Source organism: Microplitis mediator, chromosome 11, assembly GCF_029852145.1.
Source record: "Microplitis mediator isolate UGA2020A chromosome 11, iyMicMedi2.1, whole genome shotgun sequence".
Taxonomy (NCBI): Eukaryota; Metazoa; Arthropoda; class Insecta; order Hymenoptera; family Braconidae; genus Microplitis; species Microplitis mediator.
In genome coordinates this window covers 525,348-551,465 of record NC_079979.1, presented here as the reverse complement: position 1 = coordinate 551,465, position 26,118 = coordinate 525,348, and the positions used below count along the sequence as shown (strand labels likewise).

The 26,118-nt window shown below is 32.2% G+C and overlaps 3 protein-coding genes across 5 annotated transcripts; 1 reads left to right on the top strand and 2 right to left on the bottom strand.

Moving 5' to 3' along the window:
- Window positions 1-203: 203 nt before the first annotated feature.
- On the bottom strand, window positions 204-10,073 carry LOC130677695 (gamma-aminobutyric acid type B receptor subunit 1). 3 transcript variants are annotated; one of them, XM_057484537.1, is made up of 9 exons: window positions 9,737-10,073; window positions 8,273-8,371; window positions 8,070-8,204; window positions 7,731-7,901; window positions 7,165-7,663; window positions 5,913-6,040; window positions 4,672-5,847; window positions 4,394-4,580; window positions 204-472 (listed from the first exon to the last, which is right to left on the bottom strand). In XM_057484537.1, the coding sequence occupies exons 1-9, from the start codon at window positions 9,869-9,871 to the stop codon at window positions 453-455; spliced, it is 2,550 nt and encodes an 849-aa protein (XP_057340520.1). In that variant the 5' UTR covers window positions 9,872-10,073; the 3' UTR covers window positions 204-452. The 3 variants fall into 3 exon arrangements, with proteins under 3 accessions (XP_057340520.1, XP_057340521.1, XP_057340519.1); XM_057484538.1 differs by having other exon boundaries at window positions 4,466-4,580; XM_057484536.1 differs by lacking the exon at window positions 204-472 and having other exon boundaries at window positions 2,817-4,580.
- Window positions 10,074-10,473: 400 nt separating this feature from the next.
- On the top strand, window positions 10,474-13,606 carry LOC130677705 (mediator of RNA polymerase II transcription subunit 22-like). Its single transcript, XM_057484551.1, has 2 exons — window positions 10,474-10,708; window positions 13,211-13,606. Exons 1-2 carry the CDS (start codon window positions 10,603-10,605, stop codon window positions 13,528-13,530), a joined length of 426 nt encoding a protein of 141 aa, XP_057340534.1. The 5' UTR covers window positions 10,474-10,602; the 3' UTR covers window positions 13,531-13,606.
- A 3,568-nt stretch (window positions 13,607-17,174) lies between these two features.
- LOC130677247 (uncharacterized) lies at window positions 17,175-26,118 on the bottom strand. The gene is made up of 13 exons (XM_057483931.1): window positions 26,068-26,118; window positions 22,875-22,969; window positions 22,786-22,797; window positions 22,686-22,703; window positions 22,589-22,603; window positions 22,484-22,507; window positions 20,932-20,970; window positions 19,382-19,396; window positions 19,286-19,300; window positions 19,189-19,203; window positions 19,081-19,104; window positions 17,429-17,485; window positions 17,175-17,344 (listed from the first exon to the last, which is right to left on the bottom strand). The coding sequence occupies exons 2-12, from the start codon at window positions 22,944-22,946 to the stop codon at window positions 17,435-17,437; spliced, it is 300 nt and encodes a 99-aa protein (XP_057339914.1). The 5' UTR covers window positions 22,947-22,969; window positions 26,068-26,118; the 3' UTR covers window positions 17,175-17,344; window positions 17,429-17,434.

Below are 26,118 nucleotides of genomic sequence, written 5' to 3'. Positions count from 1 at the left end.
AAATGTTTATTTTTTTTATCTGGAAGTAAATTAAAAGGGTAATTATTGTAATTACAGGTAAAATATAATGATTAGTAATGAATTAACGAAGAATTTTTTTTTTTAAATGGCGGGAAAAATTTGAACGCGCGGAAAATTTAAATATTAACACAAGTAAATTTTTTTAATAATTTTTATTAATATCATTATTTTTATATAATTTATATACATAGACAATATATGAGTACTTTCTTCAACATTTTTTTATTCAATTTAAATAAAATTAACTGGCAATTTTATTTTTATTTTTTTTTAAATTTAAAAAATTTCTTTTTGCTATTAGAGTTTTTTTTCTAGTTTTTTTCTACTTCACCACTTTTACAATAAAATTGTTTTTTTTTTATTGCAGTTAAATCATTCCATTAATTAATTAATTAAAATTTTTTTTGTATGAATTTTTGGTGATCCATCTTCTAGCCATTGTGATCAGTTTCTAAAATAAAAATAAAAAATCTTTTTTTTTTTTAATTCATCAAAAAATTAATTAATTAATTTTTCCCATTCATAAATATTTAAAATTTTTTAAAAATTACAATTTTTTTTTCTTTACCTCAAAAAAAATCTCCCAAATTTATGAATGAGAAAAATAATTATCTAAAGCATTTTAAATCTCGTTAGAATATCTATAGATTATTGATTAATTAATTAATTAATTAATTAATTTAATTTGATTGATTATTGATTTTAAATTATAAATTTTTTATTTGGGAGTTTTTAATGAGGCTTACATTTGTAAATATAATAAAAGTACTTTATTAATAATTAGCGTTGATAAAACAATCTAACGAGATTTAACTGCAATTATTTATTACGGTAATTAGTAATCAATTAATTAAACATGCGCTAATTAAATAAAGTAATTAATTTTAATTTTTTTTATTCGAACTGAGCTACAAGTCATGAGGTTTAAAAATTCATTACTTAGAAAGTTGATAAGATTAAGGGATGAAAGTGGATCCTAATTAAAGATCAGACTTTTTCCGATCTCGTGATCACCCATGAGATCGATTTTTGATCAGTAGAAATCGAGATATCGATTTGTATAAGCTGGGGTAGATTTTGACTAAAGGGTTGGGAAAATTTTTGGGAAGAAACTTAAAAAATTCATAACTTTCTAACTGATGGAAATTAAGGAATGGGGTTCGGCTCAAATTAAAGATGAGACTTGTGACTACAATTTTTGTATGAATGATTTCTGTGCAGGATCGATAATTGTTGAGATACTGATTATTAAAGACAATAAATTATTTTTGGATTATAATTTGGGATATCGTCATTTTGAGTTTTAAAATTTCAAAAATTTATAGCTTGGTAAGTAATCGAGATAAAGGTTCTTTTGTGGTCTAATTTTAAAGCTTGGATCTTCCGCTACAATTTTTGTTTTTATTTAATGAGGTTTCGATCGATAGTTTGCGAGATATCGATCTATATAGACAGAGCCCTAGCGCATCCGAATTACGGTAAATACAGTGATTTACCGTAATTTGCCGTAATTTACGGCGTCTAGCAGAATTACCGTAAATTACGGTAATCTACGGCAATTTACGGTAAATTGCCGTAATTTACGGCGAAATGCCGCAAATTTACGGCAAATTTGCGGTGAAGCTGCGGTAAATTTGCGGCAATGTTGCGGTGAAAGTGCGGTAGTTTACGGTAAAAATGCCGCATTTTCGCCGTAAAGTTGTGGTAACAGTGCAGTACTTTACCGTAGAAGTTTTGTAAAATTGCGGTATTTCACCATATAATTGCGGTAAATTTGCTGTATTTTACTGTAATGTGAATCTTTTCACTGAAATGTCTGTTGATAATCGGATATTTGACTGTAAACAACTGTCTTTACTTGACATTTCGGTACCGTGTCTTTAAGATTTGGTATTGTGGAGTGCTGGATATTATTCAAATCGTAAAGAAATCTGTTCTCATCAGTGTTGACCGAACTTTCAAATTGTAGATCTACATTGATATCATTACAAGTATTCAGATAACTTAGATTTTCTTACATTAAAGGTATAGATTAGAATCTATACAATTTAATAATTTTTTAATTTTTCGATCTACTTTGATTTTTTCTAATAAATGTAAAAAATTAATAATTTGATCTACATTCATCAATATAGAATGCCGTATTTTTATTCCAGTATATTTACGCTATTTTTCCCGTAGTATGATCTTATTTTGCGGTGTTAGATGTTACCCTAGCAGATCTGAATTACGGTAAATTACAGCAATTTACCGTAAATTACCGCAACTTACCGCAATTTCACCGAAAATCTGCGGTAATCTACCGTAAATTACCGCAAGGTACGGTAATTTGCCGCAATTTACGTAAATTGCGGCAATATAGGTAAATTACCGTAGATTTTCGGCGAAATTACGGTAAGTTGCGGTAATTTACGGTAAATTACAGTAATTTACTGTAATTTCGCCGAAAATCTACTGTAATTTACCGTAAATTACCGTAAGGTACGGTAATTTGCCGCAATTTACGGTAAATTGCGTTAATATATGGTAAATTACCGTAGATTTTCGGCAAAATTACGGTAAGTTGCTGTAATTTACGGTAAATTACAGCAATTTACTGTAATTTCGCCGAAAATCTACGGTAATTTACCGTAAATTACCATAAGGTACGGTAATTTGCCGCAATTTACGGTAAATTGCGTTAATATAGGTAAATTACCGTAGATTTTTGGCGAAATTGCGGTAAGTTGCGGTAATTTACGGTAAATTACAGCAATTTACTGTAATTTCGCCGAAAATCTACGGTAATTTACCGTAAATTACCGTAAGGTACGGTAATTTGCCGCAATTTACGGTAAATTGCGGTAATTTGCGGTAAATTACCGTCGATTTTCGGCGAAATTACGGTAAGTTGCGGTAATTTACGACAAATTGCTGTAATTTACCGTAATTCGGATCTGCTAGGGCAGTCTCCAATTGATTTCCCGATTTTTCTCGAATTCTCTCCCTAAAAGTCAATTCCTACCTTTAAATCTCCAGATCATAACTTGAACTCACGTCCTAACTCTTAATTGTAAAAATTTAAAAATTACTTCGGATCAAAAATAAATAAAAAAAATTTCTCATGACTTATTAGCTCAGTAATTATAAATAAAACTAATAGATCGTGCGACATGCAATTTAATAATCTATCGGAAGACGATTAATAAAAAATGTTTTAAATATTTTCTGTTAAAAATTCGCTGATTGTTATCATTTGGACCCAGATAAATAATTATTGATAAATAATAAATTATCATTATTATTATATTTATGTATAAACATTTTTAAATATTTTTTCCATTAAAAAAATATCAAAATTAATAAAATCTCAATTAATTTTTTTTATATTTTTTTAGGTCTGTACTTTCGTCAAATTTTTTTTTATTATATATTAACTATAATAAAGACCAAAAAATATATATAGGCCTATTTTATAATAATTACAATTATTTAAACATTTATATATATATTTTTTTTTTGCTTAAACTTTTAAATTTCACCAAATCGTCTTAATAACCGCAAATAATTAACTGACTCATGTAAATATTGATAGTAATTATAGCTTGTGGGTACTCTTTCTACAGGGAATTTGATTTAGAATAATTTCTTACTGATAAATTTTTATCGTAAGATTGATAGTTTTTGAGATAAATATATCAGGTATCAGAAATGCAATTATTATGATTATTTGAAAAAATATTTGTAGTGAATGGAGCTTGTGGGTATTCTTTCCACCGGAAATTAAATTCTCTACAACTTTGGTCCTGTAACATTTTCTTCTAAACCCAATAGCTTATAAAATAAATATTTTAATGGCATAAAATTTAATTATCGTGATTATGTTGGTAAATATTTAGTACACATAGGGCTTGTGGGTACTCTTTCCACCGGAAATTTGATTCTCTACAACTTTAACCCTTCGAAATTTCGCCCTAAACTCAATAGTTTATGAAATAAATACTTCAATCACAATATATGTCATTATTGTGATGATGTTGATAAATATTTGTTACACATAGGGCTTGTGGGTACTCTTTCCACCGGAAATTTGATTCTCTACAACTTTAGTCCAGTAAAATTTTCCTCTAAATCGATTAGTTTCCGAGATATTAACCCCCTTTTTAAAAACGAACATCTTCAAAACTCATTAAATATCAATAATAATAAGTTAATTATTTGCATTAAGACATGGGAAATTATTTAGAAAATTGACACACATTTTGAGTTTATTTTAAAAATAAGTGGGATAGTGCAGTAAAAAAATTATTATTAAATTAAAGATATGACTCTGAAAATTCAAAATCAGATGCGGATGCACGTGAAGATCTCGTGTAAACAGAAATACCCCCACCGATTGCACTATCAGAGGTCCCCTCGCCGGTAACAAAGTCCGCGACAATCAGCGAGTCTTTTGGTACATTACCACCTGCCGCAGCGCCCCCTTGACCAGCTCCAAAATTAGATCCGCTTACAGCGCCACCTTTCACAACATCCCGTTCCGCCAATCTCTGCTTCAGTACTTTGATTTTCTCTTCTTTCTAAAAATTCAAATTCAAATTTTACCGCCAATTTTGAAATTTTGCCGCCATTTTATAAATAACCGCCATTTTGATGAGAAAATCAACTGACCTGTGCGATTAATCTTTGAAGCTCATCATTCTCGTTGACGAGCTTCTGGTATCGTTCCTCGTCTTCTTTGGACATTCCCATGTCCGGATTGTACTTGGACTCGGCTTTATCTCGCGGATGCCTGATGACCTCAATTACCTTGGGCACAAAAATAAGGGCCATGCTCAAGAAGCAGCAGAAAATAATTGCCAAGGCAACGAAAGTAAAACTGGCATCCTGTTGGCTCGCGATGACGATCGTCACTGGGGCAGTGATGAGACACAAGATGACGACATTGTAAATTGACATCCCGACGTAACGGGAGTCGTTTATCTGCTTTACTTTGATGCTGCGGGTCTCGTAGGCCAGAAAGAGGCCAAAGACTAGGACAATTCCCTTGTAGCCGTAGATGAGACCCAGCCAGATTCCGTTATTTTCACTCTCGCAGTGCTCGAGTTCGGGACTAATTTTGGCATCATCGTCCCCGTGAGGTGAAGGCTCCAGTGGGAAGATTTCAATGGTACGCTGGAGAGGATCGAGACCCTGCCAGGCACCGAGAATGATGAAGTCGATGACCAGAAGGGCGCTGACCATAGTGTAGAGCTTCCAGGGCTGGATGTTCTTCTGGACGCTGGAGACCTTTTGCTTGGCCATGAAGAGCTTCGCTTGGTCGGCCTTGGTCTTGGTGGTCAGGCGATGGACGCGCCATACTTTGGAGAACATGGCACCGAAGGCGAGAGTGAATCCGATGGATAGCATCCAAGCACGGGCCTGGCAGACGTGGGCGTACTCCCCGGGTGAGACGAAATGTCCGTCGAGGCCGAGAAGGAACACGGAGATGAAGCAGATGATGACCCCGACGAGCATTATCGTGTTGCAGACTGGGTGGGAGGAGAGAACGACACGTCGGTGACGGTTCCAGACGTTGAAGATTATCAGCAAGATGGCGATCAAGATCCCGAGGGCAGAGCAAGCGCTCATGCAGGCGAAGAGCGGCGTCGAGACGGTTCGTAGAACCTTCCGGACTATGGTACGGTCTTGGGGTACTTTCCCCCCGATCCATCGCTCCATGTTCTTCCAGGTCAGATTGTCACTCTGGGTGTCGTAGTACCCCAGCTTCACGTACTTCCCGTCGATCACCTGCTCGATTTGGGTTAAGGCTATTCGGTCTCCTTGAGAACTGAAGGCGACGTATCCCTGGAATTAGAGGTTTGTTCGTTAGGTTACAGCAGAGTGGAGAAGTACGAGGGGAACATGCTTACGGAGACGCCGAGAAATTGGGTCGAGTTTATGGCTGAGTAGATTTCGTCGGCGATTTCTTTGTCGGTGTAAGTGAAGTTCTTCAGGCTCTTTCCTGACTTTGAGAGTTTGTCCATTGTTTTGTTGAAAGCTGGGAAGAAAAAATTGTTGCATTAATTGGAATGAAATTTGATGTATTGATACTGAAGTTCGATTAGTCGAAATTGAAGTTCGAGGTATCGAAACTGAAAGTTGAGGGGTCGAAGTGGAGTGCAATAAATAAATATTGAAGTTTAATTAATCAATTTTGACGTGCAATATGTAGACAATGAAGTTCGATACATTGAATTGAAGTTCGAGATGTAAAAGTGAAGTTCGATATGTCGATGGAAAGTTCAATATATCGAATTGAAGTTCGATGTATCGATGCACAGTTCAAGTATTTATGCAAAGTTCAATGTATCGAAGTGAAGTTTGAGGTATCGAAGTGAAGTTTGAGGTATCGAAGTGAAGTTTGGTGTATCGAAGTGAAGTTTGGTGTATCGAATTGAAGTTCGGTGTATCGAAATGAAGTTCGATATATCGATGCAAAGTTCAATGTATCGAAGTGAAGTTCGATATATCGAAGTGAAGTTCAGCGTATCATACTGAAGTACGATGAATCGGAGTGAAGTTCGATGTATCTAAGTGAAGTTTAAGGTATCGAAGTGAAGTTTGATGGATCTACAAGTGAAGTTCGATGTATCTAAGGAAAGTTCGAGGTATTGAAGGGAAGTTCGATGAATCGAAGTGAAGTTTAAGGTATTGAAGTGAAGTTTGATGGATCTAAGGGAAATTTGAGGTGTCGAAGGAAATTTTAATGCATCAAAGTTAAGTTTAAGGTATCGAAGTGAAGTTCGGTGTATCGAAGTGAAGTTTAAGGTATCGAAGTGAAGTTTGATGGATCTAAAAGTGAAGTTCGATGTATCTAAGGAAAGTTCGAGGTATTGAAGGGAAGTTCGAGGTATTGAAGGGAAGTTCGATGAATCGAAGTGAAGTTTAAGGTATTGAAGTAAAGTTTGATGGATCTAAGGGAAGTTTGAGGTGTCGAAGGAAATTTCAATGCATCAAAGTGAAGTTTAAGGTATCTAAGTGAAGTTTAAGGTATCGAAGTGAAGTTCGGTGTATCGAAGTGAAGTTTAAGGTATCGAAGTAAAGCTTGATATCTCAAATTGGAAGTTGATTTTGAAATTAGACACGTAGTCATAAAAAAACGTAAATAAATATAAAAATTACCTAAAGCAACAGACCAAACGGCATCATAAGCCAAAGGAGCTTCTTGATAACCTTCTGGGTATCGATTATTATCAACATCATAACCATCCTCCTTGAGCATTTTATTAAGCCGCATCCTAAAGTCCTCAGAAGTCATGCCACTTATGGTCGTGTCATTATTCTGATTCCACATCAAGGCCTCCGTAGTCATGTGACCCTCGGCCGCTTGACGCATTTGCTCTTTCGTGCAAGTTATTCCCTCTTTGTCTAAATTTATTTCAAACCAATTGTCCTCGTACCACCCGATAAAGAACCAGACGTAGCTTTTCCCGTACAAATTCTGATGATAGACTTCGCAGAGGACTCGCCGTGCAGCTACAACGTAAAATAGACCCACGATGATCCGCGCGTCCTGCCGCCGTAAATTTCGCACTGCGTCTGCAGGATCTGATAGAAAACTCTGACGTGTCACGATTTCGATGCCCGCCTCTTTGCAACGGCCCTCTAAATCTTCTACGGTCTAAAATAAAGAGAATATTTATTTGAAAACAAATCATTTAGAGTAATTTTAAATAAAAATTACTTACAGATATAAAAACTTCTTCAGCCTGTTGTAAGATGGCGACACGCGACCATCCAAATTTTTGAAATAATTTAATTCGAGTCGGATTATGAACAGTTGCACTAGGATGAGTACGAAATAACGTTGGAAATCTATTACGATCAGATAATGCTGGAGATGATGCACCGTAACAAAGCTATATAATTAAATCTCTAATTACTTTACTAAATATTCAGAATAACTATAGCTTGTGGGTACTCTTTCCAGAGGAAATTTAATTCCCCACAATTTTTGACTCTTATAATTTTCTCCTCAAATTAATAGTTTACGAGATAAATATACCAGTCACTAAAATAATACTTACGACAACTAAATTCCACATTTTTGATGCTTCTGCAACTGTTGTACAGACAGTACTGCAACCAGCGAGTAACATTAGTTTTTGTGGCGCATTATAGAGTAAATTATACATTACAGATGCACCTAAACCTGGCTCACACTAAAATAAAAACAACTCATTAACTTAAAAAATAAAAAATTCTTTTAATTTAGAAAAAAAAAATTTACTTCGCTGTCATTCGAATGCAGTTTTAATTCAAATCCTGGTAGTAAATTTTTCTCACGATTGACATCGTCTAGTGCTAAATTTGCCGCGGGCATGCATGCCTGGAAAATTAATTAATTAATTACTTAATAGTTGTTTAAAAAAAATTAAAGATAGATAGGGATTGTGGGTACTCAATCTAACGGAAATTTACCGCAGAACTAAATAATCTAGTTCAGAAGTACCATAAAAAATTTTACCATTTTTTGTTTCTCAAGTATGTTCATATTATATGACTTCGGAAATATTAAAGATAAGTATCTATTGTGGGTACTCATTTTAACAGAAATTTGATGCTGAATGCTAATACGCATTTTAAAATTTTATTTTTTAAAACCTACGACAATTTCTTGCAATAGAATATTTACAATTGATTAAATGAGCGATTACTTTCGAACTGAAGGTAAAAAATTTCTCATTCATCAGTAAATTAGTCAGAAATTATGTGAGCTTTAAAATAAGTACCCACATGACTACTTTATCTTTCAACTCTACAAAGTAATTATTCTAATTACCAAGTAATTACACGAAATTGACTAAAAAATAAATTAGGCTTGTGGGTACTCATTTCAACGGAAATTTACTTCTTAACCCAGAAATCTCACTCCCGAATCTCTAAAAAATTTCTACTAATCCTCAGATCATTTTTTCGTAACAATTGACCCCGAAAATTCATTAATTACCCCCTAATTTTTCTCAATTACTTTAAAGTGTTAAAATCACATGTAGAATTTTTTAAAATAACACGAGCTTCAAAATGAGTACCCACACGACTACTTTATTTGTCAACTCCCTAGGGTAATTATTGTAATTACAGTAATTACACCAAAAATGACTAAAAAATAAATGAGGCTTGTGGGTACTCATTTCAACGGAAATTTACTTCTCAACCCAGAAATCTCACTCCCGAATCTCTAAAAAAATTCTACTAATCCTCAGATCATTTTTTCGTAACAATTGACCCCAAAAATTCATTAATTTTCCCCTAAATTTTCTCAATTACTTTAAAGTGTTAAAATCACATGTAGAATTTTTTAAAATAACACGAGCTTTAAAATGAGTACCCACACGACTACTTTATTTGTCAACTCCCTAAGGTAATTATTGTAATTACAGTAATTACACCAAAAATTACTAAAAAATAAATGAGGCTTGTGGGTACTCATTTTAATGGAAATTTACTTCTCTACCCGAATATTCTACTCCCAAACCTAAAAAAAAATTCTACTGACACCCACTATGGCTTTAAACGAAAACTCGATTTGAATCACTTTCCAATCGCCATAAAAAAAATTCTCGTTCTCATCAGTTCTAAACTAAACAAAAAATTTTGTGTTCTCACGCGCTGTCTTCGCTATCTCGTCTCATCTTTCACAAAAATATCAATCAAGGATCTAAATATTTAAAAAAAAAAAATCAATACTTACTTGACCTCCTTGCCATCCTCCTTCACCTCCAATAGGAAATATTCCTCCAATATGCAAAATATTGTCATCACTAGGAGGTAATTTGCATGAAATAGTTGCGATTAGTGACAAAATAATAAATTCACTCAACTCCATGTTAAAATAAAAAATAATAACAATAATGATAACAAAATTTTATTAACTCGTTAAAGAATTTTCTGATTTAGTCATTTTTTTAACTATTTTTGACAACTAAAATTTTTGTTTGTATAAAAAAAGAAAAAAAAATTTAATTCTAAATTTTTTTAATAAAATTTCTAGTTAATAATAAAAATGCAATGCGAGTCATATCGATTCGACCGAGAGACTGAAAACTGGAACTAGGATAAGCTCAAGGGAGCCACCGAGGGTGTGTTTAAATCAATACACCCCTTCCACTAAATTTATAAAAAAATAAAAATCGTTTTTTATTAAAAAGCAAAAAAACTAAAAAAGTCTGACGATTATTTTGAAAATTCAAAAAAAATTTTATAAATTTTTCAATTTCATAAAATCGATAAAAAATATAAAATTTGAATTTTTAAAAATTTTTTAATTCCCGCGGGAAATAAAATTCATGCGCATGCGCTGTTTTAGAGAAGTGCGCATGCGCAATAGGTGAGGAAGGTAAGGATGAGGAGAAAAGAAGTTTATTTTACCTACTGCGCATAAGAGTGAAGTTCTGTTATCTACTGCGCAGGCGAGAGAGGAGTGCGGGGTGAAGTAGAAGAAAAAAGTAGAAGCCGAGTAAAGATGACGAGGTTATGAGAGTAATAATAAACACGAGGAACTATTTGTTTATTTTAAAAAATAAATTGAGTAATTAGTGTATAAATATATATAAATATATGATGAGTAGCGTACGCACATTACCGCAAAGTAAAGAAGCATTACTTAAATCGTACACAATTAGATTGAAGGATGATATTAAATCAATGTTGGAAAATTTTGAAGGTAATTATTATTTTTTGCAGTTTTGAGGACTTGTAATTTTAAATACTTTTTTATTAATTACTAGTGTAAATTTCAGGAGTAAATGAGGCTTGTGGGTATTCTTTCCAGAGGAATTTGAATTTCCTACAATTTTTTACTGATTGAATTTTTTTCTCAGGGTGATGGTTTACGAGATAAACACTAGGGTGGGCCAAAAAAAGTGACTTTTTTTTTTCTTTAGTTACAGTGAAAATATTGGTTGAGATGATGGAGAAAAATTCTGTTAAAATTTGAGCTCTTAACATTAATATCAAGAGATGCCTATTTGCAATTTTTTATTTCCCTTTAAATTAAGGGGGGGGGGGTAGGGTTTTAAAGGCAAAAAAAAAGCATATTTTTGTGATTTTTTCCCGGCGAGATGAGTAATATAATTTCATTAAACTTAATCACATATTATTGTACAACTTTTAAAGAATATCAGAAAAAATTTTTAACGAAAAATATTGATTAATAAGCCGGTGACGTTGAATCTCCGGAGGCACCTCGAAAAAAAGTCGTTTTGCGGTGAACATCATAACTCGTTACCGGATCATCGGAAAAAAAAAATTGATATGCATTTTAAAGTTGATGTATTTCTCGAGGTAACCACAAAGAGTTTTTTTTTTTTTTTTTTTTTTTCGATTTTTTGCAGCACTTGGAAGTGAAAAACGCGATTTTAGCTCAAAAAATCGCGGTTAATTTGTTATTAAAAAATAGAAAAAAATGAAAAACAAAAAAAAACTCTTCGTAGTTACCTGTTGATTTATGTGAAGAAGTAATGTTTAAATTTTCAAAGGGATCGGTTCAGTACATTTTGAGTTATGATGTTCACGGACTTTAAAAATAACGTTTTCGGGAAAATCCATTTAAAGTTTTTTATTCGTGAAAATTTGAAATAAACTATCAATCAAAGAATATGAATTTTTATACTTATATCGAGTCATCAGTTTACATCCTTTGAAAGACACACTGCCGGAGAAAGGGATTCGGAAGAACAAAGAAAATTGCAGCTGATTTCGACTAGGGGTATGTAGGGGCAGGTCGGGCAGGTATAAAAATCAGGTATCACGGCCGGTCATTTGAAACGCTGTAACTCCGTTAGTTTTACTCGGATTGATTTAAAATTTGTACACAATATTCTTGACATATTGTTCATTCAGAAAAAAAATTTAAAAAAAAATTTTTCAAAAATAATTTAAAAACCCTACCCCCCCCCCCCCTTAACATGGACAAAAATATTTTTATGTTTAAAATTTTATTACTCAGCATCTAATCAACGGATCGCAAAGATTGATACTTAATTTTGTAGGGAATTGGATGATCTACAAAAAAGGTCTCTTATGAATTTTTGCTTATTCCACTCGGCTCAAAGTTATTTAATGTTAAAGCTTAGCCTTAAACAGTTTATTGTAAATTTCACAATATTTTTAATTTTTACTTGGAAAATATGATTTGAAAATGAAAAAAATATTTTACTTTATAAAGTACCCGCCACATTTTCTGAGAAAAATAAATTAAGAAAAGGGAAGTAAAAATTGCAAATAGGCACCTCTTAATATTAATGTTAAGCGCTCAAATTTTAACAGAATTTTCTTTTCATCATCTCAAACAATATTTTCACTGTAACTAAAGAAAAAAAAAATAGTCACTTTTTTTGGCCCACCCTAATAAACACAACGAGTCTCTAATTAAGAAAAATGATTCAATCCATGCTAAGTGTACATCTATCTATTAGTCGATTCAAATTGTTTTTAATCATTTCAAATAATTTTTCTTAATTGGGGGTATGCAAGTAATCATTATTATTATCGTTACTCATAAATTTCGGGAGTAAGTAGGCCTTGTGGGTACTCTTTCCAGAGGAAATTTAATTTCCTACAATTTTTTATTCTTATAATTTTTTTCTCGGAGTGATAGTTTACGAGATGAATATAATCAGTAGTGATAATTATTACTGTTAAGACTTCTCTGGTAAAAATTAAAAATAAATGGGGCTTGTGGGTACTCTTTCCAGAGGAAATTTAATTCCCTACAATTTTTTACTCTTATAATTTTTTCCTCGGAATGATAGTTTACGAGATGAATATAATGAGTACTAGCAATTATTATTATTATGACTCCTATGGTAAAAATTCGGTACAAATAGGGCTTGTGGGTACTCTTTCCAGAGGAAATTTAATTTCCTATAATTTTTTACTCTTATAATTTTTTCCTCGGAATGATAGTTTACGAGATAAATATAATGGGTACTAGCGATTATTATTATTATTGCGCCTACGGTAAAAATTTGGAATAAATGGGGCTTGTGGGTACTCTTTCCAAAGAGAATTTAATTTTGGACAATTTTGGTCTCTTTATACTTGGCCCTAAGACTGATAGTTTCTGAAATATTTGCACGAGTCATAGAATTTGAATTTTTTAATGTCTTAATTAAAAATAAAAAAAAATACTGAAGTTACTAAAAAATCATTGAAATTATTACAGAAATTCTGAAGCTGGGAAAAGGTGACACAGACTCACAGCTATCGCGAATGACTCAATGTGAGCAGGACACCTACGAAATGCACGTACGGGCTGCTAATATTGTACGCGCTGGTGAATCCCTAATGAAGTTGGTATCGGATATAAAACAGTACCTGATTTTAAATGACTTTCCATCAGTAAACGAAGCGATTGCAACAAATTCAAAATTATTCAGACAAAAACAGGCCGAGTGCGATCAAAAACTCGCTACATTGCGTGATGACATGGCCGCGGATCTATACGATCTTGAAGAAGAATATTATACTTCTATTTATAAATAACGACTTTTGTTTATTTGAATTTAAATTATATAAAAAAATGTATAAATTGTGAGTAAAATAAATTTTTTCTAATTTACTGACTATTTTCCTTTTATTTTGGTAAGGGCCCAGCCCGCATACAAATCAACTTCTGTTACATGGTTTTTAGAAAGGCGTCTTCAAGAAGTCATGTAATGGCTTACTGACCATGTATGAAGGGCAATAAACGTTCATGCGTGAACCTGTATGATTCAGTATGATTTTACATGAACATTAAGGTGTCCGTTACCCGTGTAAAAAAAATTTGTTCCAAAAAGATTCCAAAAAAGTTCCGCATATGAAACTTCTAAACATGAGACAGATTAGAACTTCGAATGGAACTTTTTTGGAACGTTAGTAATTTTGATGGTAAATAAAAAATTTTTATGAGTGAATTTAGAGTCAAAAAAGAACGTTCTTAGAAATTTTTGGAATTTTAAATGGACATTCCAAAAAAGTTCCATGATCACCACTTTTGGCCTTTTTCGAAAGCTAAAAAAGACGTTCCATAAACAGTCAAAAATGGTTCAAAAATCGTTACTTTACAACCTATTATAGAACTAAAGTAGATGTTCCAAAAAGATTCCAAAAAAGTTCCAGAATCACCACTTTTGACTTTTTATGGACTAAAAAAGGCGTTCCAAAAACTTTCAAAAATCACTTCTTTTGCATCTTTTGTAGAATAAAGACGTTCCAGAAACATGCCAAAATAGTTCAAAAATCACTACTTTTGAATTTTTTATAGAACTAAAAAAAACGTCCATAAAAAATTCCAAAAAAGTTCCAAGAGCGTCCTTTTTTGACTCTAAATTCGCTCATAACAACTTTTTTTTTACCATCAAAATGACTAACGTTCCAAAAAAGTTCCATTCGAGGTTCTAATCTGTCTCATGTTTAGAAGTTCCATATGCTGAACTTTTTTGGAATATTTTTGGAACGAATTTTTTTTAAACGGGTATTTACCAAATTAGATTTTTTTACTTGGGTATGATATAAATCATATATTTGTGATCCAAAAATAATAAAAAAAAAATAAAAAAGTTTATTCTAATGCCGTTTAACCCTGCCTAAGTAATGATACATTCTCATTTCAGTACAATGAGAAAAATGTAATTACTTGCTTAAAAATGAGTGCACAGTAATGACTAATACATATTTTTGTAGGAAATTTCCCGCTCTTCAAAAAAGGTCTTATGTTTTTTTCGTGAATCCAACTGTTTAAGAGATATTGAAGCTCAAAGTTAGATTTGGTTAAAAAAATTTGCGTTTTTGTTTAAAATTTTATAACTCTCTAACACCTAGACATAAAATTAAGCGCTGTAAACTTTCTTGTAGGAAATTTATTGCTCTTCAAAAAAGGTATCCAACACTTTTTCCCTAAATCCAACCATTTGAGTGATATCGAAGCTCAAAGTTGATAGATTTAAAAATGAATGTTTTTCGATTAAAATTCTATAACTCTCCAGCAAACGAATATTTACGTAGGCTTTTAACAGCTTTTCGTCGGAAATTTACCGCTCTACAAAAAAGGATTCTTTAATTTTTTTGATAAACTCAACCGTTTAAGAGATATTTAAGCTCGAAAAAAAAGAAATTTTTTATATTATCAGAGCAAAATTTTGTGTTGGTTTGTGAAACTTTTCCTTCAACTTAAAGCTTAAATATTTCTTAAACGGTTGAGTTTATCAAAAAAATTAAAGAATCCTTTTTTGTAGAGCGGTAAATTTCCGACGAAAAGCTGTTAAAAGCCTACGTAAATATTCGTTTGCTGGAGAGTTATAGAATTTTAATCGAAAAACATTCATTTTTAAATCTATCAACTTTGAGCTTCGATATCACTCAAATGGTTGGATTTAGGGAAAAAGTGTTGGATACCTTTTTTGAAGAGCAATAAATTTCCTACAAGAAAGTTTACAGCGCTTAATTTTATGTCTAGGTGTTAGAGAGTTATAAAATTTCAAACAAAACCGCAAATTTTTTTAAACAAATCTAACTTTGAGCTTCAATATCTCTTAAACAGTTGGATTCACGAAAAAAACATAAGAGACCTTTTTTGAAGAGCGGGAAATTTCCTACAAAAATATGTATTAGTCATTACTGTGCACTCATTTTTAAGCAAGTAATTACATTTTTCTCATTGTACTGAAATGAGAATGTATCATTACTTAGGCACACGGAGAGAAAAATATCGCCAGATTAAGTATACGTATCGCTATTTTGGCTATACGCTGTATAGTCATCTTACTTAACGATACGCCGTATAGCCAATTCAGCTATACAGAGTATCCTCACAGTGGATCGTCAAAATGACGATCCGTATCCTTCTTTGAGGCATTTTATAAATCGCTGACATGACTATTGCGCACACTCTGTATTTAGGCATCCGGCAACCGAGAACGACGATACGTATAGCCAATTTAGCTATACGGATCCTCACGCTGGCGATACGGATACCTATATTAACGAAACTACATATCGTTACAAAGGCTATTCGTCGTATTGTTAAATTAAATAAACGAATACTTAACCTAACCCAAATACGTATCTTTATTGCACGCCTCGGAAGCGAAGCGGGGAGGTTGTGCTTTATAACCAACCTGTCAAGGTCACACGATTTCCACTCATTAAAGTGCATATATTTTTTTTCTATTACTCTTACACATTATGAAAAACACATCAATATAAAGCTGAAACACTAATAAATAATCCTGATACTTTTTTTAATTTGTCTAATATGTATTAATATAAAAAAAAGTTCATTAAAAAAAATTTATCGTGGACGTCCATTAGTCTGTGGTTAAAAAAAACGGCGTGGTACGGATATCTCGAGAACGACTTGACGAAACTACTTAATTTTTTTTTCAAAATTTTCAGAAATAAGCAAAGAAGGTTCCTTTCGAAAATCACTACTGTAGGCCTTCTCGTTTTTTTAAAAATAAATCATTACGGTTAAAACCGGCAATCTTACATGTAAACAAACACACACTGCCGCCATTTTTCATTAGGAATGTTCTCCTTATTTATTTTTTTTTTACTTTTATTACCGTATATTTACCCTGGAAATTTCTATGGGAAAAGAGCGGGATGTTCAATTTTATTCGAAATTTAACTTTAAAAAAAAAACATAACATGAGCGTTCGAGGCGTGCACTTTTGGATTTTCCAAATTTTTTTTTAACGATACTATAGATTATTAAATTAATATGAGAGTATTCCTAAATTAGGTATACGAATCGTTATTCTGATGATACGTCATTTGAGGATACATTGGATAGTCATTCTGGCGATATTTTTCTCTCCGTGCAGGGTTAAACGGCATTAGAATAAACTTTTTTATTTTTTTTTTATTATTTTTGGATCACAAATATATGATTTATATCATACCCAAGTAAAAAAATCTAATTTGGTAAATAACGGACACCCTAATGAGCATTCATCCTGAATGCTGATGACTGGCGAACATTTAGGCATGAGATTAACGCACGATCAGGCCTGATGATTTTTTCCCGGGTAATAAATAGATCGAAAAAATATTAATAAATTATTTACTCAAGGTACAATTTTAGAGTTGAATTAATTATATTAATTATAAAATAAATGGAAGGGTAAATATAAAAATTCATGAAATATGATGCTGATAAAGTGTATTTAGTATTTAACCCGACATACAATGCGATTAAAATATTATTTTATTATTGAGATTAAAGTATTCTGTAATCAATCCAAGATTTCGTTTCCTTTCGGCATCAGCGGTCTGTCGATACTTCGGAGCACTTGATCTGCCGTGTGACAGGATCCTGCAATTAAAATAAATGAAAATAAATTTTAATAATTTATTTGCAGAAAGTTATATTGTATTTAATATTTTATTTTTAACTTACGGATTTTTAACTTTGCCTAGCAGAACCACCTGAGCCATCACCAACCATCGCTACGTTCTGTAATAATTCATTTTAAAAAATAAAGAAAACAATTTATTGCGAGAAATAATATATTTTAAAATATTTTATGTAATTTATGCTCGAAGAATACGCCGTTAAATATACCCGGGAAAAAATGATCAGACCTGATCAGACATGAACAGGCATGAGTCTTCAGGCCTGATCAGACATGAAAAATGACCATGCCTGATCAGGCATGTTCAGGTCTGATCAGGTATGTTCATGTCTGTTCATGCCCATCCGGGTAAAAAAATTATATATAAAAAATGGCCCTATATAATTATATATAATTATGTATAACTATATTCAATTATACATGTATATAATTATTGCTATAAAAATAAAAAAAATAAAAAATTCGGGCGTGTGCAGGATTTGAACTGTGGACCTTGCGCTCGAAAGTGTAACTCGCTAACCACTGACCTAAGAGATTTAGTTGAAAAGTAAGTTTCGTATGAACTTCAAGTAATAAAAATCTTATACGTGATAGATTCTTGGTCAACAAAATTTTAGATCTATGAGCAGACATGAACAGCCATGAACAGACATGAACATATATGACCAGGCATGGACAGGTATGATCAGGCCTGAGCGTATTTAACGCTTCAGACATGAACAGACATGACCAGGCGTGGACAGGCATGATCAGGCCTGAGTGTATTCAACGCTTCAGACATGAACAGACATGAACAGGCATGGACAAGTATGATCAGGCCTGATCATGTCTAATTTCAGGCCTAATCATACATGAACAGGCATGATCAGGTCTAATTTCAGGCCTGATCATACATGAACAGGCATGGTCAGGTCTAATCATTTTTTCCCGGGTTTACTTCAGGATCCTATGTCGTATGCCAGTGGAGAGGGTAAAGTGGCAGAGACAGAAGTGAGACAGATAGTTTAATATGAGAGTTCTTGCGCAGATCTGCCGTAAGACATGCGTTAGTGTCTTCGAATAATTTCTGGTGCAAAATTAGCTAAAGTGACTGTGCACCTTGCACAAGATATCTTCAATATTTTTGTACAATTCTGAAAGTACAACATAATACAAAATTTTTTTTTCAGTTTTGTACACGGCTTTTAATTTAAAACTTTGTGCCAGTGTCTGCAGTAAGATCCATAGTTATATAAAGACGTGGGCAACTACTGTCTAGATAGTACTGAGTACTATCCCCGACAGCACTGGATACAGTCTAGATAGCATACAGTACTGTCTGAAATTTTTTTTTTTTACGGAAAGTACTCAATAATATCCCAGGAAAGTGCCACTACTATATTGTTTTTTCCGTGTACAAGATCCGCGTAGGAATTTTTAGTCCAAGAATCAGCGGGTGGAAAGTTTAGGTTTTCTTTCAGTTAAGTTAATGTTATTCAACGAATTATTAAATTTATAAAGTAGAGAACTTTTTTTTTTTTTTTTTAAATAAAGTAAATTGTTTATAATTCCGGCTGCATGCATGACGCTATGTTTATAAATTTAACGGCGTTTTATTTTGTGCATTAACCACATAAACTATTGTATACATCTAAGTGACATCAAGTACAATATACTGTTGCCACATGATGTATGAGATGTTATTTTTAGTACTTACGGTCGAGGTTTGCTTCAGACTATTCTGTAATATAAAAAAAAAACAGATAAATAATTAACAATATATTGTAAGAGAGAATAGATAAAGACGTATTTTTTAAATACTTACATTTTTACCTCCGAACTGTAATATAAATAAAATAAATAAATAATTTAAAATATATTGTAACAGAGAAATGATAAAAACATATTTTTTAAGTACTTACACCATTACCTCCCGTCTGTAATATAAATGAAATAAATAAATAATTCAAAATATATCGTAACAGAGAATTGGTAATAAAAATTTTTTAAATACTTACAGCACTACCTCCATTCTGTAATATAAATAAAATAAATAAATAATTAAAAATATGTTGTAAGAGAGAATTGATTAGAAACTATACTTTACTCATATCTTTTATGTTTTTATCATATCTGCATAGCAATTCCTAAACGGTCGTTTATTGATCGGTGGTTAATAATTTGTCAAAATGAAAATGGCACCCTGTGGTTTTCAATAGCGTTTGATTATGGGGGTCATAACAAACGCATTTGAATCCATAAACACATTTCTCCAAAATCATTTTCGACCGATCTCAAAAACAAACTCTACTATTATCACAAGAGCAAATGATCTCTTGACACTTAATTATATTTGGAATGAAAAGTACAATCAATCTAACAATTTTTATCTCGGTGTCTATATATATATATATATATATATAAACACGTTGATTGTTTTTTGTTAATTGAAATAAAATAGAAAAATAAATAACCCTGATTAAAAAAAATGATTAAAAATGATTTCACACGTTAAATGTCCATAAGAGACAGGATGAGAAATGATTTGAAGGATTAAAAAGTATTTAAAATGATTAAAAATCAAATCATTTTAAATACTTTTTAATCATTTTATTTAATCAGGGAAATTATGAGTAGTGAGAGCAGTCAAAAACTAGTATCTGATATAGCCCATCTGATTTAGAGTTTACTTTACTGATATAATAATTCGCAAAAATCAGACATTTGTTGAATAAAGTATAGTGCATAGCAGGTAGGTTGTCATTACCCTGACGGACCCAAATTACGGTAAATTACGGTAAACCCACCGTAAATTACGGTAATCCACCGTAAAATACCGATTTACCGTAAATTACGGTGGTTTTACCGTAATTTACGATGGATTTACCGCAAAATACGGAAATACGGTAATCCACCGTAAATTACGGTAAAATTACGGTGGGTTTTCCGGAATTTACGGTGGATTTACCGCAAAATACGGAAATACGGTAATCCACCGTAAATTACGGTAAAATTACGGTTAACCCACCGTAAATTACGGTAATCCACCGTAAAATACCGATTTACCGTAAATTACGGTGGATTTACCGTAATTTACGGTGTATTATCCGTAATTTACGGTGGATTTGCCGCAAAATACGGAAATACGGTAACCCACCGTAAATTACAGAAAATCCACCGTAAATTACGGTAAATTTACGGTATACCTGCCGTAATTTCCGGTAATCCACCGTAAAGTACCGATTTACCGTAAATTACGGTGGATTTACCGCAATTTACGGTGGATTCACCGTAATTTACGGTGGATTCACCGTAATTTACGGTAAAACTACTCGAATTTTACGGTATTCTACGGTAGATTTACGGTAAAAATACCATGAATTTACGGTAACTCAGGTCTGCTAGGGTATCCGTTAAAAACAATGATCTTGACACTCGTCTTCGGCGCATACTAAGCACTTGCTAACGCTCGTGAGCGTGCATCTACGACTCGTGCTGAAAACATTGTGCTTTCTGGATAAAGACTCCCCTAGCCTACTCGCTGTGCAATGGACTACTTAATACTTACAGCATCACCACCTGTGCCAGTACCAACCATCCCGAAATTCTGTAATAATTCATTTTAATAAATAAAGAATAATATTTATTGCGAGAAATAATTTATTTTAAAATATTTTATGTAATTTATGCTCGAAGAATATGCCGTTAAATAGCCTAAAGTTATCCTCATGAGATTTCATACTAAAATACAATTCTTTCTGGTTCGTCAACAGTGTGATTTAGAATCCCTGATTTTCTGAGAAAATTTAAGGCAGACTTTCGTAAACTAACGGAATGCCAACTCTACGTCTTTATGTACCTATCAATCTGTCACAAGTTATTAATGCAGGATTCTAAGACAAGCTTGTTATAGGACTTGTAGGGAGGGGAGGGGGGGGGGGGTAGACCGGGCCCCTTAAAATTTTCTATAATTCGGATCATCAATAAATTCGAACGGATAGTAAGCTTATCAAAATTTCTTATATGGGAGGGACCGTGGCAAGAAGGCTCCCCTGAAATTTTGACCAAAAAAAAATTTTTTTTTTTTTCGACTAATTACTATAAATCCGATATGTTTGCGCATTTTTATCCCTACGCATGACATTTGGGGCAAAATGGACAAGCCCAAAATTTTGAAAAAGTGATTTTTTCATATTTTTATCGTCAAATTAAAAAAAAATTATTATAATTCCACATTTCTAGCCCTACGCATAACACCTGGGGCAAAATGGACCAGCCGAAACTTCCGAAAAAATTATTTTTTCATATTTTTCGGCCGTTTCTTTATGTAAGAGGCAAATTTGGTCACTAAAAATTTATAAAAATTAAATTTTTTTTTTTAGTTGATAAATTTTTGAAATAAAGTAAAACTATAGAATTAATTTTTTTTTTTATTAAATAACAATTAGTAATTAAGGTAATCGAGAGTGAACGATTTTTTACGCTTTAAAAAATTTTTTTCGAGTAATATAAAACCAAAAATAGTTTTCAAGAGAAAGAAATACATTCTGAGTGATGAAAACAATTTAAAAAAAAAAAAACGAAAAAAAAAATTTTTTTTATCACTTTTTAAAGGGGGGCCGCTCTGCCCCACAAAAAAAAAAAAATTTTCAGAATTTTGGCAAAATGTCCATAAATTTGTTCGAAATAGGACAAAAGTAAAGTGATCTTATGGTTGAAAGCCACAAAAAATAATTATTGGCTTAGGGGGGCCACTCTGCCCCACCCTCCCCTACTCAATACTATCCCAGGAAATTGCCACTACTATATTGTTTTTTCCGTGTACAAGATCCGCGTAGGAATTTTTAGTCCAAGAATCAGCGGGTGGAAAGTTTAGGATTTTCTTTCTGTTAAGTTAATGTTATTCAACGAATTATTAAATTTATAAAGTAGAGAACTCTTTTTTTTTTTTTTTTTTTAAAGTAAATTATTTTTAATTCTGGCTGCATGACGCTGGGTTTATAAATTTAACGGCGTTTTATTTTGTGCATTAACTACATAACCTATTGTATACATCTAGTGACATCAAGTACAATATACTGTTGCCACATGATGTATGAGATGTTATTTTTAGTACTTACGGTCGAGGTTTGGGTCACGTCACTCTGTAATATAAATAAAACAGATAAATAATTAACAATATATTGTAAGAGAGAATAGATAAATAATATTTTTTAAATACTTACAGCATCACCTCCGTACTGTAATATAAATGAAAGAAATAAATAATTAATAATATATTGTAAGAGAGAATGGATAAAAACGTATTTTTTAAATACTTACACCACCACCTCCGACAGCCTGTAATATAAATGTAATAAATAAATAATTTAAAATATTTTGTAAGAGAAAATTGGTTTGAAAATATTTTTTTAATACTCACTCCAGGAAGAGCCTGTAATATAAAAAAATAAATTAATAATTTAATATTAAATATAAAAATATAAATAAGAAACGGATTATTGGTCTTACCTGAACTGCACGGTTCGAAACAATGGACAGCAGGGCGAAAATTACAATAAAGAAAGTCAATTTGAAGTTCATTTTGAGAGATAGTTTTTTATTATCTGTAATAAAAAATAATTGAGATCAATAATTTATATGAATGAAGAACAGATCATTCTTCGAATTTAATAACTGATATATTTATTTGAACTCAAGAATGTCGTTGAGCTCAAATTGAGGAAGACTATATCAGAAATCCGTTATTTTTTCGTTTGATTAACTTTCGATAAATAATTTTCAGAATATCGATTCTTACAGATAGATATTTTTTTATCTATACATGCTTGTTAAATATTGCACGCCTCGGAAGCGAAGCGAAAAGGTTGTGCTTTATAACCGGCCTGTCAAGGTCACACGATTTCCACTCATTAAAGTGCATAAATTTTTTTTCTATTACTCTTACACATTATGAAAAACACATCAATATAAAGCTGAAACACTGATAAATAATCCTGATACTTTTTTCAATTTGTCTAATATGTATTAATATAAAAAAAAGTTCATTAAAAAAAATTTATCGTGGACGTCCATTAGTCTGTGGTTAAAAAAAACGGCGTGGTACGGATATCTCGAGAACGACTTGACGAAACTACTTAATTTTTTTTTCAAAATTTTCAGAAATAAGCAAAGAAGGTTCCTTTCGAAAATCACTACTGTAGGCCTTCTCGTTTTTTTAAAAATAAATCATTACGGTTAAAACCGGCAATCTTACATGTAAACAAACACACACTGCCGCCATTTTTCATTAGGAATGTTCTCCTTATTTATTTTTTTTTTTACTTTTATTACCGTATATTTACTATGGAAATTTCTATGGGAAAAGAGCGGGATATTCAATTTCATTCGAAATTTAACTTTTAAAAAAAAACATAACATGAGCTTTCGAGGCGTGCACTTTTGGATTTTCCAAATTTTTTTTTTCCTATTAACCTAGACATTATCCTTAGTAGCATTGTCTTCAGCAAGTTTCTTAAAGAAGTTTCAAGCAAGAGTTGAACAAGATGGATTTCATAAGTATACTTGCGAAAGATTTCATCAAGTCTTGCTTTCTTCGTAAAGACTTTCGGAAGTCTGTAGAAACAGTCTGCAGCAATTCTTAAGCAAAACACATTCTATAGAACAATGTTAGGTCAGAATTGCTGCAGATTTGCTTAAGATATCGGGTTTCTTTATCTCCGAATCACTCTAAGTTCAAGCGCAGTACCTCTAGCAAATTCAGTAGCTCTCATTTAAATTTAAACTGCTACAAATCAAAAATATTATCACTCGACAAAATTTCTTCAAACATTGGTCGTGTTTGGCTGAATGAAGTTCTGAATAAACTTATTTCGGCCAAACACGCCCAGTTAGTGAGCGCCACTGAGTTTACTAAACTAATACTGAGTTGACGACTCGGAAAGAAACGAAGAGGGCATCCGTGTCCAGGTATCTTAAGCAATTCTTCCGCAAATCTGAGCTAATGCATCTTGAGCAGGTATCATGTCTTACGCAAGTATTACTACAGACTTCCTTAACGTATCTTACAGAAGTTTTGCCCCAGACTTGTTCAAAACTGATGATGCAGACTTGCTGAAGACTGAAGATACAGATTTATCTAGAACTATCTCAAGAATGCTACTAGAGATGTATGTTAGGATATGCCCACATATAGACACATATGAACATATATTTGCCCCTTTGTTTAGAGCTTACATGGATATGTGTGTTGATATATATATAAGGCTTTGATTAATCGGATTAGAATGTAAGTATAAGAGTGTGTAAAAATAGTTATTCCACTAATAGAAAGCCTAATTATGAAAAAAATGATTTATAGTAGTACTCTAAAAAGCTTTATTAAGAATCAGTTTAGAAGATCCATGCGTTAAATAAAAAAATTAACTCAAGGAGCTCGGAAACGTTGTGAAATCATTTTCGAGCTCTTCGAGCCCGAAAATACTTTAGTATGCCATTGTTTTCGAAAAAAACAGTTTGTTAGCATTTTTGTCTGCCACGATTTCGCGCACAAATTATCTGATTTTGATGATTGAGGCGGCAATCGACGTATTTTATTGAGTTCTAGAGCTGATTAGATTTTAAAATCGATCGTATAAGTCGTTTCTGAGAAATCACTAAAAAATAGAAAAAAAATTTTTTTTTTCGAAATTCGCCAATATTTTTGAATCTACTCGATCAAATGATCTGAAATTTTCAGAAAAGTTGATGGCCAACAAGCTCTTTTGATTGCCGCCGTAACCATCCAAATCGGTTAATTAGTTAAAAAGTTATAAAGAGTTTACACACACACACACACACACGCACACACACACACACACACACACACACACACACACACACACACATACGGACACTCGGACATCATTCCGAAAATAGTCAGAATAGCTTCCTAGGAACTCAAAACGTTGACATCTGATGAAAATTCGATTTTCGAAAATCGGCGTGAAAACAATAACTTCCCGAATTTTCCGAAAATCGTCGATTTTCTTAGCGGGAAGTTAAAAATTTTTAATAGCTTATGAGTATTTTAACTCCTAATGAAATCCATTGTATTGTAAGAAGTACACGGAAAAATTATTCTCGTTTAAAATGCTGTGGTGTCATAGTAAAGCCGGACTGTGTTGGCCACCTGACGAAAATTTAAAGAAACACATGCAAGAGTACTATGGCTGTAGTCAAATTTACAACGATCATATCACAAATTACTGTGACAATTGTAAATTTTACTATGGGAATAGTCCTTTTTGCGTGCGCATATTTTTATTTCCGGTGGCCAACATGGTTCGGCTTTACTGTGGCACCACAGCATATTAATTGAGAATAATTGCTCCATGTAGAAGTGGAAAAAAAATTTTTACATCATTCTAACCTATAAAAATAAAAAATAAATAGATATAAGAACCCGGGGAAAAAGGTTTAGATCTGACCACATATAATTATATTTGATCAGACCTGGCCAGATTTTTAAATTGTCTCTATTTGACGAGATCTGGACAGATCTGATCAGATATAATTATATGTGGTCAGATCTAAACCTCTTTTCAATCATATATATATATATATATATATATAGATATCTTACTATACATAATGATATATTAATATTTCTTATGACTATTGTTAGAAAAAAAAAATTAAACGTAACAAACTATTTATTCCTTACCAGAGAATAAAATCAAAGTGTTGTTAATAAGAATTTGCTTGTGAGTGTCTT

Excerpts from the sequence above, each read along its gene's own strand:
- LOC130677695 (XM_057484536.1), bottom strand. The coding sequence starts at position 9,871 with ATGGAGTTGAGTGAATTTATTATTTTGTCACTAATCGCAACTATTTCA. Across the intron at positions 6,041-7,164 it reads CGTTTGGTCTGTTGCTTTAG|CTTTCAACAAAACAATGGAC; the intron begins GTAATTTTTATA and ends TTTTCTTCCCAG. Across the intron at positions 4,581-4,671 it reads TTCAAAGATTAATCGCACAG|AAAGAAGAGAAAATCAAAGT; the intron begins GTCAGTTGATTT and ends TTGAATTTTTAG.
- LOC130677705 (XM_057484551.1), top strand. The coding sequence starts at position 10,603 with ATGATGAGTAGCGTACGCACATTACCGCAAAGTAAAGAAGCATTACTT. Across the intron at positions 10,709-13,210 it reads AATGTTGGAAAATTTTGAAG|AAATTCTGAAGCTGGGAAAA; the intron begins GTAATTATTATT and ends AAATTATTACAG.
- LOC130677247 (XM_057483931.1), bottom strand. The coding sequence starts at position 22,946 with ATGAACTTCAAATTGACTTTCTTTATTGTAATTTTCGCCCTGCTGTCC. Across the intron at positions 20,971-22,483 it reads ACGTGACCCAAACCTCGACC|AATTTCGGGATGGTTGGTAC; the intron begins GTAAGTACTAAA and ends GAATTATTACAG. Across the intron at positions 17,486-19,080 it reads GTCTGAAGCAAACCTCGACC|AACGTAGCGATGGTTGGTGA; the intron begins GTAAGTACTAAA and ends GAATTATTACAG.